This window comes from Manis pentadactyla, chromosome X, assembly GCF_030020395.1.
Source record: "Manis pentadactyla isolate mManPen7 chromosome X, mManPen7.hap1, whole genome shotgun sequence".
Classification (NCBI taxonomy): Eukaryota; Metazoa; Chordata; class Mammalia; order Pholidota; family Manidae; genus Manis; species Manis pentadactyla.
Window position 1 is genome coordinate 103777723 of NC_080038.1, and position 19568 is coordinate 103797290.

The 19568-nt window shown below is 48.7% G+C and overlaps 1 protein-coding gene across 3 annotated transcripts in view; it reads right to left on the reverse strand.

Moving 5' to 3' along the window:
- COL4A6 (collagen type IV alpha 6 chain) overlaps window positions 1–19568 on the reverse strand; it is a 270516-nt gene that overhangs the window by 2718 nt on the left and 248230 nt on the right. For 2 of the 3 annotated variants that reach the window (XM_036924944.2, XM_036924942.2), the window contains 19 exons: window positions 18762–18983; window positions 18221–18382; window positions 16411–16581; window positions 15539–15682; window positions 14965–15090; window positions 14330–14511; window positions 12393–12456; window positions 11764–11838; window positions 11150–11257; window positions 10949–11056; window positions 10296–10367; window positions 9858–9983; window positions 6074–6190; window positions 5582–5743; window positions 5300–5398; window positions 3591–3737; window positions 2867–2983; window positions 1046–1237; window positions 57–343 (listed from right to left, as the gene is read on the reverse strand). In XM_036924944.2, coding sequence (XP_036780839.2) covers window positions 57–343; window positions 1046–1237; window positions 2867–2983; window positions 3591–3737; window positions 5300–5398; window positions 5582–5743; window positions 6074–6190; window positions 9858–9983; window positions 10296–10367; window positions 10949–11056; window positions 11150–11257; window positions 11764–11838; window positions 12393–12456; window positions 14330–14511; window positions 14965–15090; window positions 15539–15682; window positions 16411–16581; window positions 18221–18382; window positions 18762–18983 — 2681 coding nt within the window. The remainder of the gene's footprint in view (window positions 1–56; window positions 344–1045; window positions 1238–2866; window positions 2984–3590; window positions 3738–5299; window positions 5399–5581; window positions 5744–6073; window positions 6191–9857; window positions 9984–10295; window positions 10368–10948; window positions 11057–11149; window positions 11258–11763; window positions 11839–12392; window positions 12457–14329; window positions 14512–14964; window positions 15091–15538; window positions 15683–16410; window positions 16582–18220; window positions 18383–18761; window positions 18984–19568) is intronic. The other variant, XM_057495272.1, reaches the window with a different exon arrangement.

Sequence of the window (19568 nt, forward strand, 5' to 3'; positions counted from 1 at the left end):
AGGGATCCTCCCAGAGCTCCCTGCCCTCTGCTTCTACACAAGAGGAGGGGCCTTACCATAAGGAAGGAGTACCCGATCCAGAGGCTGCGCCAGCCCAGTGGACACTGTGGGATGGTGATGTCCTGGCTGTGCACAGCAATAGCTTGCGAGGGTGCCTCACACACAGAGCAGCGGCTGATGTACTGAGGAATCTGGGTCTGGCCGACGGGCATCATGGGAATGGGAGCAGTGGTGGAGAGCCAGTAGGATTTATCATTGCGCCTGGCATAGTGGCACACTTCATTGATGCTGCAGTAGATGAATGGCATGGTGCTGAAGCGGGGCAGGCAGGAGCCAGCAAACCCTGGAAGGAGAAAAGGTGGGCAGAAGCAGGTAAGTTCTGCTGAGGGGTGGGTCGAGGATTAGCCTATTCCCAGGGCCACTAGGACAGGACTTGATAGTAGTTTGGGTTTACATCCAACTGCTTGTAGCAGAGCGGGGACACCTCCCCTTACAGTCCTGGGACGCTGTACACACACTAAAGTCTGTTGATCAAACTATATTTTCAATGTACCAAGGAAGTTTGATATTGAAAAGAATCTTTTTATAATCTGACTAATGACTCGCTAATTAGTGTGCTTTGTAAAACCAGCATTTAATAGAGAGAGTGTTTCAGAGTCAGCACACCTGTAGATAATACAATTAATTCTTGGGTAAACATTGTTGCCCCACAGGTCATATTATTATTTCTACTACTAATTGCTAACGTTTAATGGATAATTCATATGCACCAAATGTTCTAAGCATTTTACTTTGGGTGATTCATGCAGTCCTTACATCACCCTATGAGATGAGTACTAGAATTAGCCTTGTTCCATTAAGGAGGAAGCAGAAGTTTAGAGAGGTTGAGTAACTTGTCCAGAGTACATGGTAAGAAAGAGGTAGAGCCAGGGTTTGGGCAGAACTGATGCTGTAACCCGCTACCCAGCACTGGGCTGGAAGGAGTGAGGAGGGTGGCTCTTGCCTTGTGGGTTGGACAGCCAGGGCTTGCAGAGCTGGTACTTACCCAGGTCCTGGTTGTGGGCTTTCTCCTGCCCTTCCACAAACAGCAAGCTGTAACCCACCCACAGCTGGCTCATCCCGACGGGGCACAGGGGCACCTGTTCTGACTGGCTGTGTTTCACCAAGGTGTATCCCACTCTCACACTCTGCCCAGGCAGTCCAGCCCTCCCAAAGGGGCCCTGCTTTCCGCGAACTCCTGGGAGGGAGAGAGCAGAAAAGTGGTGAGCCAGGTGCAGCCAATAAGAACAGCAGCTACTCATTTTGTGCCATGTGTTGAGCAGGGCACCTTACATACACGTTAGCTCACTTGATTCTCACCACAACCTTATTGCCCCAATTTGTAGATAAGGAAACTGAGGCTCAGAGGTCACACAGCTAGTAAGTAAATGGTAGAGCTGGAATGCCAACTCAGATGTATGGGGCTATGGAGTCCCCATTTTAAAAAGCATGCTATCCACAGCAAGGAAGCTCCTCAAAAAACTAAAAATAGAAATACCATATGACCCAGCAATGTCACTTCTGGGAATTTACCTGAAGAAAACAAAATCACTGATTTGGAAAGATATACACACCCGTAATGTTTATTGCTGCATTATTTACAATAGCTAACATATGGACGCAACCAAAGTATCCATCAATAGACGAATGAAGAAGATGTGATATATATACCCAATGGAATATCACTTAGCCATAAAAAAGAAAGAAATCTTGCCATTTGTGACAGCATGGATGGACCTAGAGAGTATTATGCTCAGTGAAATAAGCCAGGCAGAAAAAGACAAATACCATGTGATTTCATTTATATATGGAATCTAAAAACACAAAACAAATGAACAAAGCAGAAATAGACTCACAGACACTGAGAAGAGACTGGTGGTTACCATGGGGTAGGAGTTGAGGTGGGGTGGGTGATGAAATAGGTGAAGCAGATGAAGAGGCACAAAATCTCAGTTATGATATAAATTAGCCATAGGGATGAAAGTATAGCATGGACAATATAGTCAACAGTTCTGTAACATCCTTCTATGTTGACGGATAGTAACTATACTAGTTGGGGTGAGCATTTAATAATGTAGATAACTGTCAAATCACTATGTTATATACTTAAAACCAATATAATACTGTATATCAACTATACTTCAATTTTCAAAAGCACACTATCAAGCTTCCCTCCCATAGCTACCAGCCTTGGGTTCTCTATGAGGGGGTGAGGGGGCAGAGGGGGGTTAATCCTCAGGCCCTGCAGTCTCTCCTAGGAGATAACCAAGTAGCTGCTGAATCAGAAGCAGCAAAAGCAGAGTTGGGATTAGCAAGGCAAAAATCATACCCTCCTCCCCTGCCCATGGTAGATGTGGATGATTGATCACACCACTTTCCCACCAAGCCTCAGAATTGTTCTCCACTCAGGACAACTGATTTACCAACTGTGATATAAAAGGTAAGGCAAATAACAGCCATACCTTATCTCAGATTTTCTTATCCTTTAAGTCCCCTCCCATCCATGTCAGAATCCTTAGATAGAAAAGGGGAGGTGCGGGGTAGGGGCCATGCTATGGTATTGAGTCATAGCTCTTAAGAGCTGGAAGAGAATCCAGAAAAGAATTTGGAACAGTCCTTTGCCTTCCAGAACACAGGAATCTTATCCTTCACAGGCTCAGAGGTGGGTAGGAACGAATGGATGAGAGCCCAGTTTTCCAGCCTCCTGGTTGTGTCAGGCTTTACCACCAGGTTTCCTAAGTCCCAGATTTGTGATTTTGACTCACCCCCAAGCCTCAAATCTTCACAAAAACCAACCCTCTGCCCCCTAGTGCCGATATTGCCAGACCTTCAAATCCTGGAGGGCCTTGCAGTCCAGGGAGACCAGGATCACCAAGAGCCCCAGGTGGGCCGGAGAGTCCGCTGAGGCCGTCTTTGCCAGGAATGCCAGGTAAACCCTTGGAGCCTGAAAGGAGAGAAGGCCCACAGCAGGATTCCCAATGCGGAGGGTCCTGAGGAGTGCTACCCTGAGAAACGTGGCTTGTGTGTCATGCCCAGGACTCACCAGGAGAGGGCGACTGGCCATCCTCTTGGCATGCATACTCAACTCAAGGCTGAGCCTCTCCTCCCAGCAACGCTGAGAAGCGTGCAGGGCAACAGCTGGTGCCCCATATCACAAATGAGGACACCAAGGCCCAGAGAGACTGCTAACTCACTCCATTTGGAGCACAGCTGGGATTAGAAGTCAGGTTTCCTGTCCCCCAGCCCAGGGCTTTCTCCTTTGCTCTTTATCCCCCACCATACTCCCTCCTTCCCTCAACAGCACATTAGTGATGGACAAGCTGTGTGGAGTAGCTGCTGTGCTCTGCCCACACAATATCTAAAGCCAAGTACAACTGCTAGCCCTGCTAGGCCTCCTTCCTGGCAAGAAGCCTGGGAGCTTTGTGAAAGAGCAGAGGAAACACTTGATGAAGGCGCCCCTTGTGAGCTAGAGGCCCAGCCAGTTGCTTCAGCCTCTCAGCCAAGGCTGTCTCAGCACCCCAGAAAGTCCCTTTCTTGGGTGCCCTCCTCACCTTGCAGGCCTACAAGGCCTTGAACCCCAGGGTCCCCCGTGAGGCCAGGGATGCCATCGATGCCTGGTAGACCCATGGGTCCAGGAGGCACCTGGACAGCTTCCACAACTGGTGTTTGTCCAGGAGCACCTTGGGGGCCGGAAGAGCCTGTGGGCAGGTGGGGGAAATGCAAATGTCAGGCGGAGGCAGAGGTAGCCAGGGTGGGTACCACGGGAGCCTTCCTCTCTGCCTCTAATCACCAGCTTTCTGTCCTTCCTGTTTGTCCTCCAGTCCAACCTCCAGGACGGCTCTCACCAAGCTTTACACAACGTCGTCTCTACCCATCTATCTCCGCAGTGGATTGGTGGCTCCTTGAGGGTAAGGACTGGGTTATATTCATGTTATCTCCTCAGGGCCCAGCACAGGGCCTCGTATGTGATGAGCAAGTCAGGAAATGTTTGTTGCAAATACGGTGGGATGAGCCTTTGTTTGGGCTGGGGTGGCTGGTTTACTCCCTCCCCGGTGAGAGCACAGTGCCAAGGAAGTGAGTGGATGAGTCCAACCCCAGAGGTTCAGTTGGCATCAGAGCCTGGGACTGACCCCAGCCAGCTGGCTCACTAATAGAAGCCAAATAAGCTGATTTGCTTACAAATTCACTGAACAAGTATTTCTTGAGTGCCTACTATGTACAAAACCATGGCAGGTCAGGGAACAGAGCAGTGAATACGATAGACCTTTACGGAGATTATGGTTTGGTGACAAAGATTAAAAATGCAGAACCCAACAAATACCATTAATCTGGCTGCAAACTGTGAGAAGTGCTACAAAGGATGAACAGTCCAGTGACAGTGGGAGGGAGCAGTGGGGGCTAAGGGGTAGAGAACTTGCTTGAGAGAGTGATAAGTGGTCTCATAAGCAGTGACATTTAAGCTGAGACCATTAAAGCATTAGAAGGAGCTGGGAGCCAGGGTGGAGGGAGTGGTAAAAGTATTCCAGGAAGTAGAACTAACATGTGCAAAGGCCCTGAGGCCCACCAGGGTATGGTGTGTTTGGATAACTGAAAGAGATTAGTGTGGCAAGAGCACAGTGAGTAGCAAAGAGGAAGGGCTGGTGATAAGGAGGAAAAGGGAGGCACCACAAACTTGGTGGGCCATAGTTAGTTTATTCTTATCCTGTGGGAAGCCAGTGGATTGTTTCCCTAAGATTTCTCTGACCACTGTCAGGAGAAATGATTGTTGGAGGAGATGCACGATGGAAACAGGGAGACTGGTTAGCAGTCCCTGCAGTGATTCACATGGGAACCCTTAGTGGCTGAGACAGGGTGGCAGCAGTGCTGATGGTGAGAGGTGAACTGATGCAAGGTGCGCTGAGCAGACACAACCCTCAGGGCTTGCCTAATGGATTAGATGTGTGACTGAGGGGGATGCGGCAATGGATGTGCAGGATCATTCTTCATTTCTGGGTTGAGGAAACAGGTGAGTAGTGATCTGAGCGCAGACCCAGTGCCCACTAATGCAGACAGGGGTGGTCATTGTTAGGACCCTTGGTGGCAGAGCAGCAGGGCCGTCAGTCCTGGGAGCTGATGGAGGCAGCTTGGGGGAGCTGGATTCAGCTGCTTCAGGTATCCAGGCTTCCTTGGCCTGCTGACCAGTGAGTGACTCCTGAAGGAATGTGACCCCCAGACCCTTCCCTTGAGCTCAGACTCAGCATCGCACATGCTCTCAACTCACCTCTTGGCCCTGCCTTCCCCTTCATCCCGGGAAATCCTGGGTCTCCAGGCGGCCCAACCTTGCCTGGAATCCCCATGAAGCCAGGCTCACCTCTCATGCCTGGCAAAGTGCAAAGGAGAGCAAATCAGGGCCTGGCATGGTAGCACTGGTGGCAGGGGCTTGAGACAGACAGAGGCGAGGGTGGGAAGAGCATTATCAGCTGGCCTCTGTCCACATGGCTGCAGGAAGGGGCCTTTGACTGTAGCGTGGGAGAAGGCCCAACAGCCAGCCAAGCAGCCATACCTTTCAGCCCTAGCTCTCCAGGGAGGCCAGAGAAACCAGGAATTCCTTGGTCTCCCTTGGGCCCTTGAGGGCCAGGAATTCCGGGGAAGCCAGGGTCTCCAGGGTCGCCTTGATCTGAGGATGGCCCGGGGGGGCCTGAGGGTCCCAGGGGGCCTGGGCGGCCTAGGGATAAGATCAGAAGTGGGATGAGGGCTGGTGAGCAGGAAGTGGCCACTGCTTAAGTCCCCGGGGCTGTTAGGAAGCCAAAGCCCATTCCCAAGGCAGAGAATGTTCCCTTGCTGCCTGTGGGGTCCCAGTGCCCAGACCTTCCCAAACTCTTTTTGCAAAATGCAGTCCATTCCAGTCCCCTGCATCCCTGCTGGTGGCAGGACGTGAGGCTGAGCAGGCCCATGCATATGCAGGAATAGGGATGAGGCAGGACTGTATACAGGACCTGCCCAATGACTGGACAAAAGGTGATGGCCAGCCCTTTTCTGGGCTTCCAGTCTTTACCTCGTTCTCCATCCAAGCCTGGCCGCCCAGGGTCACCAGGCTGTCCTGCTATGACTGAGGGCAAGGAGAGGCCTGGGGCACCGGGGAGACCAGCAGGGCCTTGGAGACCTGGGAAACCTGGAAAGAATAAATAAAAGCAGCTAAGTGGGCTTTGAGTGCCCAGGAGAGGGCCACGCTTTCTCAGTAAGTGGGAGCCAGAGCAGCGAATGCCAGCAGAGGGCTCTTCTTCCTTCAGTTTATCTTTGCAGCTAGTGGACAAACGAAGCTGACAAGGGCTCAGCGACTCCCCTCTCCCAGCAGGCACTGCATTTAACTGGGATAGAGCTTCAGAAAGTTCTACCTCCCCAACCTCAGTGGTAATAGAAATATTTTAGACAGATTTTCCCCAACTCAGGAAAAAAAGAAGGCATGAGTGCAGCACCTGAATTGAAGTTTCCCAAAGTGTCTTTACACCTACTGTCCCTGTCTCACATTTCATTAAGTTAGCCAATTATGGCTGATGCCACTCAGACTACAGGCCCCAACCAGTCAGAAGACACCTGCTGGATCAGAATGGAGGCAGCAAGGGCACTGTGCATCCTGGCATCTTTGAGGGCTAACTTCTGGGCCTTCTAGGCAAACAGGAAAATTCATGATATTACCTAAATGCTTGCTTAATTACCTATAGAACAAATTTCTCTATACTAAATCCCTTCCCTCTTTTTGGACAAAGTAGATACAGAATACTTATTTGCTCAAATGCTAATACTGCTTTACCTGTTTTCTGTTCTTGGAATGACTTACAATGTTCAAAACCAAAAATTTCAGCTGATTACAGGAGATTTATGTAATATACACACATTAAATACACAGACGGTAATCTTAATGGGAAAATATGTCAAAGCCACAAATACAAATGTGGCAGTCCATACTGTGTTCGCAGCATGAAAGACATGTATTTATTACTTTGGTATATTCTAGGAAATATTTAAATGAAGACAAATAGATTCAAACTGGTTGGCAAACTGTTCTGGTAGTGGAGATTCTTACTTTTTCTTTGGGATAAGAAAACCCCAAAATATTAAAGTTGAATTTTATTTTTTATGATAGGAAAAGCCAAAAATATTAATGTTGAATTTCTCATTTTTAGTTAAGAAATAAAAATCCATGAAAACTTATAAAGATTGTAGATTGGTTAATTCAGGTGTTTTAACAGCTCATTAATTAATTGAATGCTGAGGAAATACAGAGAAGGAAAAACTATATTCCCAGAAACGTCTCCAATGATTAAGATCTGTAAAAGAAACAAAATCAAAACAAAAAAAAGCTGCAAAGCCCTACGGTGCTCTTTTGGGTATGGTCAGTTATGTCTTGATGAACCTTTGAAATGTGTTTCCTTTTTACAAAGGTAAAAATCCGAAAGGAAAGACATTGTATTTTTTCATATGTATGTCTTTATATACATGCATATATATATACATATATATATATATATATATATATGCTGAAATTATGTAAAACCAATAAATAAGACATCACAGATAGTATAGTGTGGGCAGAACACAGATTATTAAAAAGTTCCCATGGGTTTTGGAGCCACCTCCTCTTTTTACCTGTTTTTTGATTTTATAATTATACCAATATATTATTAAACCTAAAATAAAGTTACTACTGACCTGCAGTACTAGTAAAAAAAAAAGCTCATATATTTCTTTGAGTAAGAATAAGACACTTTAAATGAGTACATGAAAATGCAGATGGCACATTTTTCCAATTCATTCCAGTGTCAGAGCCTTAAAACAAACCTTAAATATTCAAGTGCAGCCTCTAAATGTTTAGTTGCAAATAGGAAAATGAATGGTGTAATTTAAAATTATTTAGTTCAATGTACTGTAGAGACAGGGATTGCTCTGGAAGTTTTCTTTGGGGTAAATTCACATTTTATACCGATTTCTATGCTCAAAACAGAGATAGGTTCCTATGCAGGGGTATATGATATTTGCTATATTCTTTTAGAACAGTGTTTTCATTCAATATTGAGAAGAGCAGAAGAATGTTTATAAATCGTATGTAAAAATAATCCAGGTACAATGAAATCTGTGTTTCAACCACCAAATTTAAGAAAAAAGATAGCATTACCTTAAATTTCTGTGTACGCCCTTCATGGATCCCTCCACCTTGCCTCTCAGAGGCAACCCCTCCTGTTGTGTTCATCATTCCCTTTACCCACAGTTTGACCATGCATATTTGTACCCTAAACAATATATTGGTCATTTAATCTTATTTATGAACATTTATCAGTGGAATCATACCAAATGTACTCTTCTATGACTTGCTTTCTTTTTCCTTTTTATTTTGACTCAACATTATGTTCCTGCAATGTATCCATCTTGACACATGCCGTTCACTGCATTTGTAATTGTGATTCTATTACCTCACATAGCTAAAGGAAATGAATAATTTAATGGCCAGGCAGGTATTCATTGTCAAGTTTTGAAAACCAAAAAGGCAAATGCCTCTATGCTTCTCTTCAGTCCCCTCTTCTCTCTCCTGTGAAAGAAGCTACATAAACTCCCTGCAGACTCAGATCCTAGTTGAGGCCTCTCTCTGGGGAAGCTGCTGGCTTTCTGAAAAGAACAGATTGGTCCAGGCCAAAGGAAAGAGTAAACACAGAGGCAGCAGGTGCACCGGTATAAAATGCAGCAGAAAATGAATTAATGTATGAACAGAGTTCCTGGGAAACATAATGCATGTTATACAAACACGCGCATAAACAAATAAAATGTGATGGGACCTCAGGTCCCCCGGGATTATGAGGGACAGCACATTTTGCAAAGATGATTTCCCCAGGTAACAATGTAATGATATAACGGCCAGCCATCTCTTGAGTACCTACTATGTGCCAGCGCTGCAGTAAGTCCTTTCATATATATTACCTCATTCCACATTGATTCCTCACCCAACCTATCAGGTGGATTGTCTTATTATGCCCATTTTACAGAAAAGCAAAACTAAAGGCTCATTTGGGATTGAGGGGCAAGTAACTTATTTGCTCAAGTCATCTAGCTAATGAGAGGTACAGCTGGAATTGGAATCTAGTGGTCTGACTTTAGGGCCCATGCTCTTGGCTGTGATGCCCTAGTAAGTTTGTGTTCTACATTGAGTGGGGTGTATATGGGTCTTCAGAACATTCCTAAGGGGAGTTAAAAAATTAGAATTCATTGTCGCTATTTGAGAAATGGGGAAACAGAGGCTCAGAAAGGGACTTCAGATAATATGAGGAGTCAGGGGCTGAGATTAGGGCGAAACTTACTTTCCATTAACCCAACAAATCTGAGTGCCTACTGTTTGCCTGGCCTAGGGAGGCATTTATCCTCTAAGTCTTGAGCTGTTTTCAGCAGCCACATTGTCTTCCCAGGGCCCTGGGAGTGCCATCCCCACTGGACACTGAGGAACTTCGGGCAAACCTCTCAGTAAGTGCACAAGCCCTGTCCCTCAGGGGCACATTAAACTCAGCCAATGACCAAGTGTGCAAGAGAGGCCTTGAGGCTAATGAGAGTAGGAGTGAAACTGGAGGCTGGGGGGCTTTTCCCTGTGACTTTTGTCAGACTGTGCTTCGCAGGAAAGCCCTAGACATGGCCTACCCTCTTTCTTAGCAATCTGTTGTGCTGGGTTCTGACATTCCTAGAGATGTGAAGACAGGCACAGCCCAGGCCCGTGAGCTGCATAGCCCTGATGAACCCCAACCCTGGCTCCCCAGCCAGGCCTCACTCATCATCTCTAAGGCCTGACTTGGGTTACTTACCTTGGCCTCCTTTTTGTCCTCTCATGCCTGGCTTCCCTGGAGGTCCAATGTCAATTCCTGGAGAACCTTTTTCCCCTTTAGGACCAGGCAGGCCAGCCGGCCCAGGCACACCGGTTATACTAGGTCCTAGGAGGAGATGCAGAGAGAGGATAGAACACAGTGGGAGTGAGGCCCTCATGTCTAACTCATTTGTTGGGGGCCTGCCTGACAAATACCAGAGGCTGAGTACTGAAATAACAGGAAGGAGAGCTCATTCTGGGTGGAAGGACAAACCCCATCTTCCTTCCTCCCCACATCAAAGTACCCCAAATTGGGAGCTGGCAAGGAGATCAGTGAATCCAAGGATATGGGCTATAGCACAGTCTGGAACTTATGGCCAGCCCCCACCGGGCTTCTGGAGGAGTTGGTGCTCTCCTTGCCCTTGAGTGTCTTCTTTACCTGGATTTCCATGGGTCCCCTTCGTTCCTGGAAGCCCATTCAGTCCACGTAAACCAGGATATCCAGGAAAACCTGAGGGGACAGAATATCAGAGAGGGCTCCAGCAGCTTAGAATCATGAAGGGCCAGCAAAGGCCCTGACCCCAAGAACATTGCAAAGTCCTCATTTGAAAGGTCATGGCCCTTCTGGAGGCGTTACTTAATGCTCTAAGAGAGACTGGACCCGCCCTAACCTCTACCCACCAATCTAGATTTTCTTGACTCTTATTAGAGACCAATCCAGCTTTAAGAGCAGGGTGGTAGATAACTAGGTATCTTCAAGAAAAACACAGAGTAGCAACACCAAGGCCTTGAGTCACCAGCTCCCAGACACTTGCTGCCCCACCTTGGAGCCAGGGAAAGGCTACAGATGCCATGGCAGTGACCTTCTTTGCTAACTCTTCTCCCCATGGTTGCTGTGTTGTCCTCTTCCCATTCAGCTTGACCTCCTTTCTTCCTCCTCATCCTCCTTTTCCATTATCCCTCATGGGGCCCAGTCAATGATTCTCCAGGGTATAGCTTAACCCTAGCTAGTATCTCCTAATATAAAGCAATTGCTGTCCTTTTTTGAGGGAAGGACCGTTTCCCATACCACCTTCTCCAAAACACACACACCTTTGGTTCCTGTTAAGCCCGGGGGTCCCAGGGGCCCAGTTGCCCCTGGATGGCCTGGAGGACTTGGAAGTCCTGGATTTCCTCTCATGCCTGGAATCCCGGGCAGTCCTCAAAGTGAAACCAAGATAGAAGTTCAGAATGGGTCGTGGCTTGAAGCTAATCCTAACTTTATCAGAATAAAGTTATCAGGTGGCATGGTACCTGGGGAGCCAGGAAGGCCAGTATCTCCAGAAATACCAACTTTTCCATCTTCACCTTTGTTTCCTGGAAAACCCACATCACCAACTGGTCCATCTTTTCCTTTCACACCTACAAAACCAAGAAAAAAGCTGAGTGATCAGGCCACATTTTAGGCAGTGTGCTCATCCAGGGAAGAGGGTGAGTAGGAAGGTGAAGCCACTGGAATGGCCAAGGGAGCTAGAGCCAGTGAAGAAACTCAGAAAAGGATTGTGGTAGCAGTCTTCTCATTTGAAAGGCGCTGCCCAGTTGAAAAGTAATTTGTTCTGAGTGCCCCCAGAAGTAGGAGCAATAGGTGGAAATCTTCGAGGAGCAGTTTAGATAGCTATAAACTAAGGGGTGCGATGACATTACCCCAAAGGTCTTAGACTTATCCTATAAATCTATGAGTCTTGAAGGAAGAGTAGCCTGGTTTGCTTGGGGAAACTGTGGGCTGCCTGTGAGTGGAAACATGTCAAGTAGGAATTTTTCTGCCCTGGATAGAAGTTGCAGAACTTGGGGTTGACCTTCAAAACTCCTTCTGATCCTTAGTTTTGAGGAGACTATAGACACATGAGACAAAAATACTACAGGCTTACCTTGAAAACCAGACTCCCCAGGTTGTCCCTTGGGTCCTGGACTACCAGAAATTCCAAGAGTCTGGCCTCGATCTCCTGGGGATATCAAGACATTGTTCAAGAGGTCAGGAGAAGTTGTAGTTGATTTTGTAGCAGAGATCTTTTGAAGGCAAAACCTTTTCAGATTCCATATAGCCAGAGGAGCTCCTTGACAAAATTACCCATTGGGCAAAAGGTGACTAATCACCAACAAAGGGCTGGGATGCTACCAGGCTACTGGCATGAAATGCTGCTACAGGTAACATATCTCCATTGGGAAGCACATCACGAGGCTCAGGATGGGCAGAGAAGATGCTAGGAGGGGCCCTAAAATATCACTGGAATGCAACAGTATGACAGCCGGGATGGGAAATTTTCTGACCCAGTGGGCTGGGCTCAGCAGGGGAAGATTCTCCTCTCTGCTGAGTCTGGAAGTCAGGTGGGTCAAACCACTATTTGTCGCATGTCTTTGAGGACCAAAGATTGCCAAAGGGGAAATGTAAATCAATTCACCTCCCTCTAAACACAGAGTCTCCCCCAGGAGAGCCCTGGGCCAGCTAGAAATCCACCTTGCTCTGGAAAAACACATTAAAGGAGAAAATGCTCCCTACCTTTTAAACCTGGGAGACCAGATGTTCCTGGGAGCCCCGGAGCTCCATTGAGACCCTGTGAACCCTTAGAAGCAACATAGGATCATTATTTCTGCCCAGAGCTCAGGGCCTCCCACCCTCCTAGCTCCGTTCTTTCCTTGAACAAGTGCCTGAGATGTGTCTATCCTGTACTCTGGCAGGAGTGGACTCGGGGGCATCCTGCAGAGGGGAAGGTGATGTGTACAGGGCAGAAATGCATACTTAATGATTTTAGGGGAGGGATTTAATCTGCAGATTAATCCTGGACTTGTCATTCATAACTTCCCAAAGCCTATCAAAATTGGAATCTTGGGAAATCAAGGTGTGGCCATTCAAAGCAAGTCTCTCAGAAAATACAGACTATGACAGCAGGCCAGGCCTTTGGTATGCTCTGCAGCCAGTTGGCTACCACCATTCTGGCCAAAGCTCTGGAGCCATTATGCACAAGAAAAACTGTTTTACCCTGTGATACTTGAACCAGCTTTGCCAGTTTCCACAAAGAACATGAAGTCTTTCTGCCCCCAGGTAACAGGCTGTATATGTGCAGGTACGGAAGTCTGACTTTGGGCTAATGTTACTATTTTTACAAGAAAACCTGCCTTTACTGGCTAATGTCCAATGCTCTGAGTGGGAGGTGGGCATGTCAGCTGCTATCAGTACAGTTCTTCTCCTGGTTCCTGGTATGGTTTTGATTCACTTGGAGATGTACCCAGTAAAGACATGCCACCTAGTGCCTTGGGTGGGAGTCTGAGTTCTGGACTGGGTCACTGAGCTCACTGGACCACCACCCCGGGCACCCCCCACATTCACCTGGCTTTTTCTGCACATTGCCACAGCTGCTGGTTCTGAGCCTTTGCTCCTGCTGGAACCCCTCCCAGAATGCCTTCCCACTTTGATTCCTTCCCTCCTAGTGCATGAGTAGTCATGAGCATCCAGCTGAGAATTATTTCCTTTGCAATTGCTTCAGGGATGTGTGTGTGTGTGTGTGGGTGTGGGTGTAAGTGTGTGTTCTCTCTACCAGATGGACTGGCACTTGTAAAGGACAGGGACTTTGCCTGCAAGGAGCACAGGTGTTCTGTGATCCAGCTCATTCAGTCCTTTAGATACTACTAGTTTATTGCTACTATTTATTCAGAGCCTGCCATGTGCCAAATACAATCTTAAGTGTTTTACATGTATCATCTCACTTAAATCCTCATTACTGTGTGAAGGAGGTTTGAATATTATTCCCCAGTTTTCATAGATGAGAAAAGTGAAGCTCAGGCAAGCTAAGCAAGAGGCACAAAATCACAGAGCTAATGAATGATGGAGCTGGGATTCAAAGCCAAGTCTGTCTCGTTGCTAACATTACTCTCCCACCCTACCTTCTGAGAACCCAGAGAAACTGGCTTTAATTCTTTGCCAGTTGTTGCCTCTTATGGAGGCAACAAAGACCTTTCTTGAAATCAAAACATTAAGAAGTCAGTATCAAGTTCGTAATGATGTACCACACTCAATGAGGAAGCGGGCTGGGGGGCACAGATGAAAAACATAACAGATGCTTCTTTGTCTCAAGTCCTAACAATCTCACTGAGGAGATCAGACCTATGCAGAACCAACTACAATCAATATAAGCAGTGAGAAGTGTAGTGTGGCAGCAGTGGGGGAGCTCAGGGACTCCTGGCAGAGCACGTGCCTGGGGACAGCAGGTATTAGGCAAATGCAAAGGAGGGTATGCCTGGAGGGGGAGGTAGCAGGAATGGAGGCCCAGAGGGCGGGATGTCCAGGAAAGGGTGGCAAGACCTGTCAAACTCGAGGAGAAGGTTTGTGAGGAGACAGCTAGGGAAAAGGGCTGGGTTGAGAAAGGTGGGCAACAGGGGCATGTTCTCTTGCTCTAGTGGCTCTTTCCTAGCGGAGAACAAACATCTGGGCACACTTACACTTTCCCCTGGTATTCCTGGGAAACCTGTGATTCCAGGGGACCCCTTCAGGCCAGGTAAGCCCCGGAGTCCTGTGGAGCCAGGGGGGCCTGGTCTCCCAATAAGTCCCTTGACAGTGCTGGGGAAGCCAGGAGGTCCAGGCAAGCCTGGTGACCCAGGGAGGCCAGCCTCTCCTTTGTCACCTGGGAAAGAAGCATATGGCTCAGAAAAAGCATCTGGGCTAGAGAAAATCTGCTCCCCAAGGTGCAGGTGCCCTGGCTCACAGGCAGGCAGTTAGCTTGGGGGTAGAGGCACAGGGGTGGGGCGGAGCCTTCAGCCTTATGGGGCACTGGTCAGGGCCCCCCCAGCTCCAGCCTTGGGAAAGCTGCTCAGTGCCCCACTACGTGCCGGGCTCCTCCAGGGACACAACAGCCTGTGGTTCAAACACTTAGTTCCACAGTGGCAATGAAAACTGGCAATCTCCAAGGTTCAGGCAGCCCTTGGGCCCAGGGAAGGCAGCCTCCTTGGCGCCCCTGCTGCCATCCGGGCAGCTGCCCTGGAGGCCTTAGGCTGCAGGACCTTTTTTCAGGACAGAAGTTGAGTTGGGCTGTAAAACCTTTCTTGGGCATTTCTCCTAGCCCTTCCCTGCACAGCACCTCTGGGCCCAGGAAATCCGTCAGATCCAGCTGAGCCCCAAGAGCCTTTGTCTCCTTTGAACTGGAGGTTCAGCATTGGAGGTCTTGGACTGGGTAGTCCAAGTGACCCTGGGTTGCCTCTGTCTCCTGCAGGAAGGGAAACCATGATATCCACATCAGAGGGAGCTTAGACACAGGGTCAGGCATGGGCTGGCCTTTCATGTCAGCACTTCCCACACCACCCCCACCGGGCCCTCTTTTGGGGCTCTCCCAGCTTCATTCTCGCCTGTTTCCCCAACTTTGAATTTGTGTGCATGCCCTCTCCTTCAACAAGCCCAAAGTCCACCAGCAACTTCAGACCCTACTCAAAACCCTCCTCCACGGAGCATCTGGGAACTCATGACCGAGGCCTCTAACACGCAGTGGTAACAGGAGTGATTAGGTCTTTTTGGTTAAAAGGACTTCATTCAGGAGCCCCAAATCTTATTCTCCAAACCAGGGTTGGTATAAGCCACATGAATGAGAAAGTTGATAAACAATGTACCTTGGGAAGCATAAGTGGGTGGCAATTCCAGAATTCAATTCCCCAGCTTACCTTTTTCACCAGGCCTACCAGCCAGTCCAGATGGCCCCATTCTTCCTTCTGACCCAGGAATTCCCTTTAATCCACTCACACCAGGAATTCCAGGGACACCTGGCATGCCTGAAAAGCCTGTTGGTCCAACAGACCCCTTCTCACCTGGTGAGAAACAAGAACTTCTATTATGTATGCTTAACATACAAGGAAATAGAAGCTCAGAGAGCTTAAACAACTCACTCAAGGCACACAGCTAGCAAGTTGCAGAGAAAGGATTCAAACCCAGATTTCTCTAACTCCAAAGCCTAAGCTCTTAGTCGTTCCATATTATATTATGCCTTTTCCCTTTATGGCCCTAAGCAACAGAAAAGAAAGAAGAGGTGGGCATTTCTCTTATGATTTGCCAAGTTAGAGCACGTATGTGGCACAGGAAAAAAAAAAAGTCTAGGGCCAAGGGGGCAGGGAGATGAGCCCTAGTCTGGCCCTGTTGCTAACCAGTTGTGTGGCCTTGGACCCGTCATTTCCCCCTGTATAAAATGGAGATGCCTCCTGCCCAACCGCTGGTGTGTAGTAGGACACTCACAGGAAATGAGAGCTATCAGGTTGTGGGTAGGGGTCAAGCAATTGAATCAACAAAGTGTGACTGTTACTGTCCTGGGCTTTACTAACCATGCTGTTCTGCTCAGTGTGCCACCCAGCAGGCAGTGAGGGTGGCTCACCTTGGGTGGGGAGGCCTCCTTTAGCACTAGCCTAGTCCAACTATCTTGCTGCAAAAGCCCTGCCCACCTCCTTCCCCATTCTCCTTTCCCAGGCACAGAGGAGAGGGCAAGCTGGGTGCATGGATGCTCCTCTTTGCCATGCACTGCTGCCTTCCTGATCCCTTCACTTACCCTTTGGACCTGGCAGGCCTGGCAACCCAGCGCCTCCTGGCAAGCCTGAGTTCCCCAGGAAGCCAATTAGCCCTGGAGATCCAGGAAGGCCTTTCAGGCCAGGCAGACCTCCCTTTCCAGGTGGTGCAGGGGGACCTGTCTCTCCTCTTGGACCTTTCTTTCCAGGATGTCCTGAATCAGTACAGAAGAGAACACAGGATAGCTGTCAAGTGAGGCTTTGTCCAGATTTGGGCCACTGTCTATTCCCATGGCTTCTGGTTGGTCGGCTTGTTGCATTTTGTAAATGGCCCTTTAACAATGACCTACATGGGCTAACAGGCAGAGTTCTTAGGTGGCCAAGGGGTTAGCACCTACCACTCAGAGTACCGTGCCAAAGGCTATTATTTCCAGCATGGCACAGTGGCTGGCAGGACAAGTAAACCCCTTCTGATCATAACCTCTTTCCCCTTTATGAATGTGGTTCATACTTTAGCCTCTGAATGGAGCTCCGGGAAGCCAGGGTGGCAACTGGACTCTAGTTGCCTGGTACTTCCAGACTGAATCACAGCACAATGGCTGTTTCCTGAGCCAATCGGTGAAGCAGAGGTTAAAGCTGAGCCATTGTTTCAGCCTCCCAGGGAGCCATGGATACAGGGCTGCCCTTTTAATCCCTCATGCAAGCAGTTAAGTCAGCCAGTTCCTTGGCATTAAGGTTGAAAGACCCCCTAGTGCCAAGGACTGTGGAAATCCCCACGGCCTGTTTGGTCTCCTAGGCATTCTGACACTTCTTTCACCATGCTTTAAGTTGGTCAATGGGATTAACCTCCTGAGCTGCTGCCAAAGTGGAATGTTCAGGTACAAAGCAAGGAAATTAAAAAAGCAAAGGATTAAATCATGGACGACAGAGGTATTTGGGCCCCCAAGGACCTAAATGAATGGCTGACTTGGCTTTCTATGGATTGAAAAGCATCAAGTAGCTGCAAGCCCCAGGATTCTAATGGGAGGCTGTGAAGGGGATTCTGCAACAAGGGAAGGGAATTCAATGGGGGCCAACCTCACAGCGTGAGTTCAGGGACCCCTGGCCTTGCTGGGTTATAGTGCGTAGTAAGATAATTCCCTGAGCAGCAAAGCTGTGGCAGTGTTAGTCTTGTGAGCCTGCATGCTGTTTTCTCACCTGCACAGCCTATGCCCAGAAACACGGAAGGACAAAGGGGATAAAAAGGATATTAGTGGCTCTGCAAAACCTCAACTTCAGTCCTGTGGCCAGGAGTAAGTGGGGATGACGCAGTCCCTGGGGCGGGGTGAGGAGGGTGGTGAAGAGAAAGGCAAACTGCCAACACTAGGCTGGAACCCGGGGCTGTCAGGACCCACTGACGAGTGAAAGCCACTTTGACCGTGGGTCCTCAGAGGCATGCTCACCTGACAGGCAGGCGTCTACGTGGTCACCTTCTCCTCGAGCTTCTCCCCCCAACCCACAGCAGGCTCCCGATGGCCCCAGTGAAGGCAGTGCAGATGGCCAGAGCCACCTCTGCCACAAGGGCACCTTCCTAGCAGGGGAAGGCAGGAGGGAGGCCAAAGCGTGGAGGCGGGGTGATGCCATCGGGGAGGGGCCGGGAGGGATTTGTGGGGATATCTGGGAAGCTAAACTGCTGAAATCTGCTCTGCTTGGCACTGCAAGCATGACTGGAGATTTGAAATTTCAGACGTTAGGCAAGTCAGTGTCTTTGTAGACTTGGACCAAGTCACACTGCCATTATTGCCCCTCAGGGCGCCAGGGCCCAGGGCCTAGCTTAAGTGTGTCACATTGGGGCACCTCCTCCATAAGACCTACCTGAAGTGCCTGGAAAGCCTGGTGCTCCTGGGAGTCCGGGTTTGCCCTTGACGCCGAATAGACCACCAGGCCCTGGAGGGCCTGGAGGGCCCATGTGGCCTGGTGTTCCAGGCCTGCCCCACTCACCTTTGGGGCCAAGCAAGCCCGACTTCCCAAGCAAACCTAATGAAAGGAAGGGATAGATGATCACAGCTCAGACTGATAGCAGTGACTGGTCACCAAACCAACTTCCAGTGGAAGAACTTGGCCCAGGAGGCATCCCAGGTGCCACTGTTGTCTCAGTTCCAGCCTTGCTGCTATTTCTAGCAGTAAATCAGTGGTTTTGCAAGAATCTGACCATGGGTTATGATTACTTCTGGAATTACTAACATAGGAGAATGGATTCAGACAATTTAAAGAAATGTTCCAAAAAGGGATGGACAGAATAAAATGACTTTTCGTTTTAGCTCCCTAATTAATACATCTCCCCAGACTCATGCAAGCATACTGATCACTGAAAGGCTCTCTATAGATTGTGAAACAAGCGAGGCAGAAGAGTTACCCTTGGATCCTGGAAGGCCAGTGTCTCCAGAAAATCCTCTGTCCCCTGGCAACCCTGGTAGGCCTTGCTTCCCTGGAGCACCATTTTCAGCACCAAGGATGTCACCAGGGGCTCCCTTGGAACCTGGTAAGCCTGGACTTCCACCTTCCCCAGGCAAGCCATCTTTTCCGGGGAGCCCAGAAAACCCCGGCAAGCCCTGCTCTCCACGAAGTCCAGGAAATCCTAGATGTAAAGAGGCAAAAATAAAAGGCCATGGAGGTTTAGAAGCAATAGGTCTGGTTAGAGATCTCTGAGAGAGGTTTTTTCCCACTATAAAAGCTAACATATTAATAATGTGGGCCTCTTCTGTTGAAGGTCAGGAGTCTGTGGTCCTGGGAGGACTTGCTGCTTCTGGGACTCCTACAGTGGCCGAAGAGCACAGGTTACACCCAAGACCTCCTGTCAAAGGCCCAGTCTCTTCTGGGGTCATCTATCCCTGCTCTCATGCTCCCCTCTTCCTGGATGGTGGAGGGAACTGAGGCACCAATAAACCCCGAGTCCCGTGGCCCAAGATGAGCCCTGAGCTATGGAGCGGGAGTGCTTCTCAAACTGAGCCTAGGTCAAAACCACCAGGGGGAAGAATTGCTTGGTAAAATCCAGATTGCTGGGCCCCACCCCCAGAGTTTCTGTTCAGCAGTTCTGCCAAGGGGCCAAGAATCTGCCTTACTAACAAGTTCCCAGGTGATGCTGATGCTGCTGGCCCAGGGAACACAGTTTGAGAGACACTGGGGGCGTGTAGAATGATGAAGCTCAGTTTGGAAAGACAGG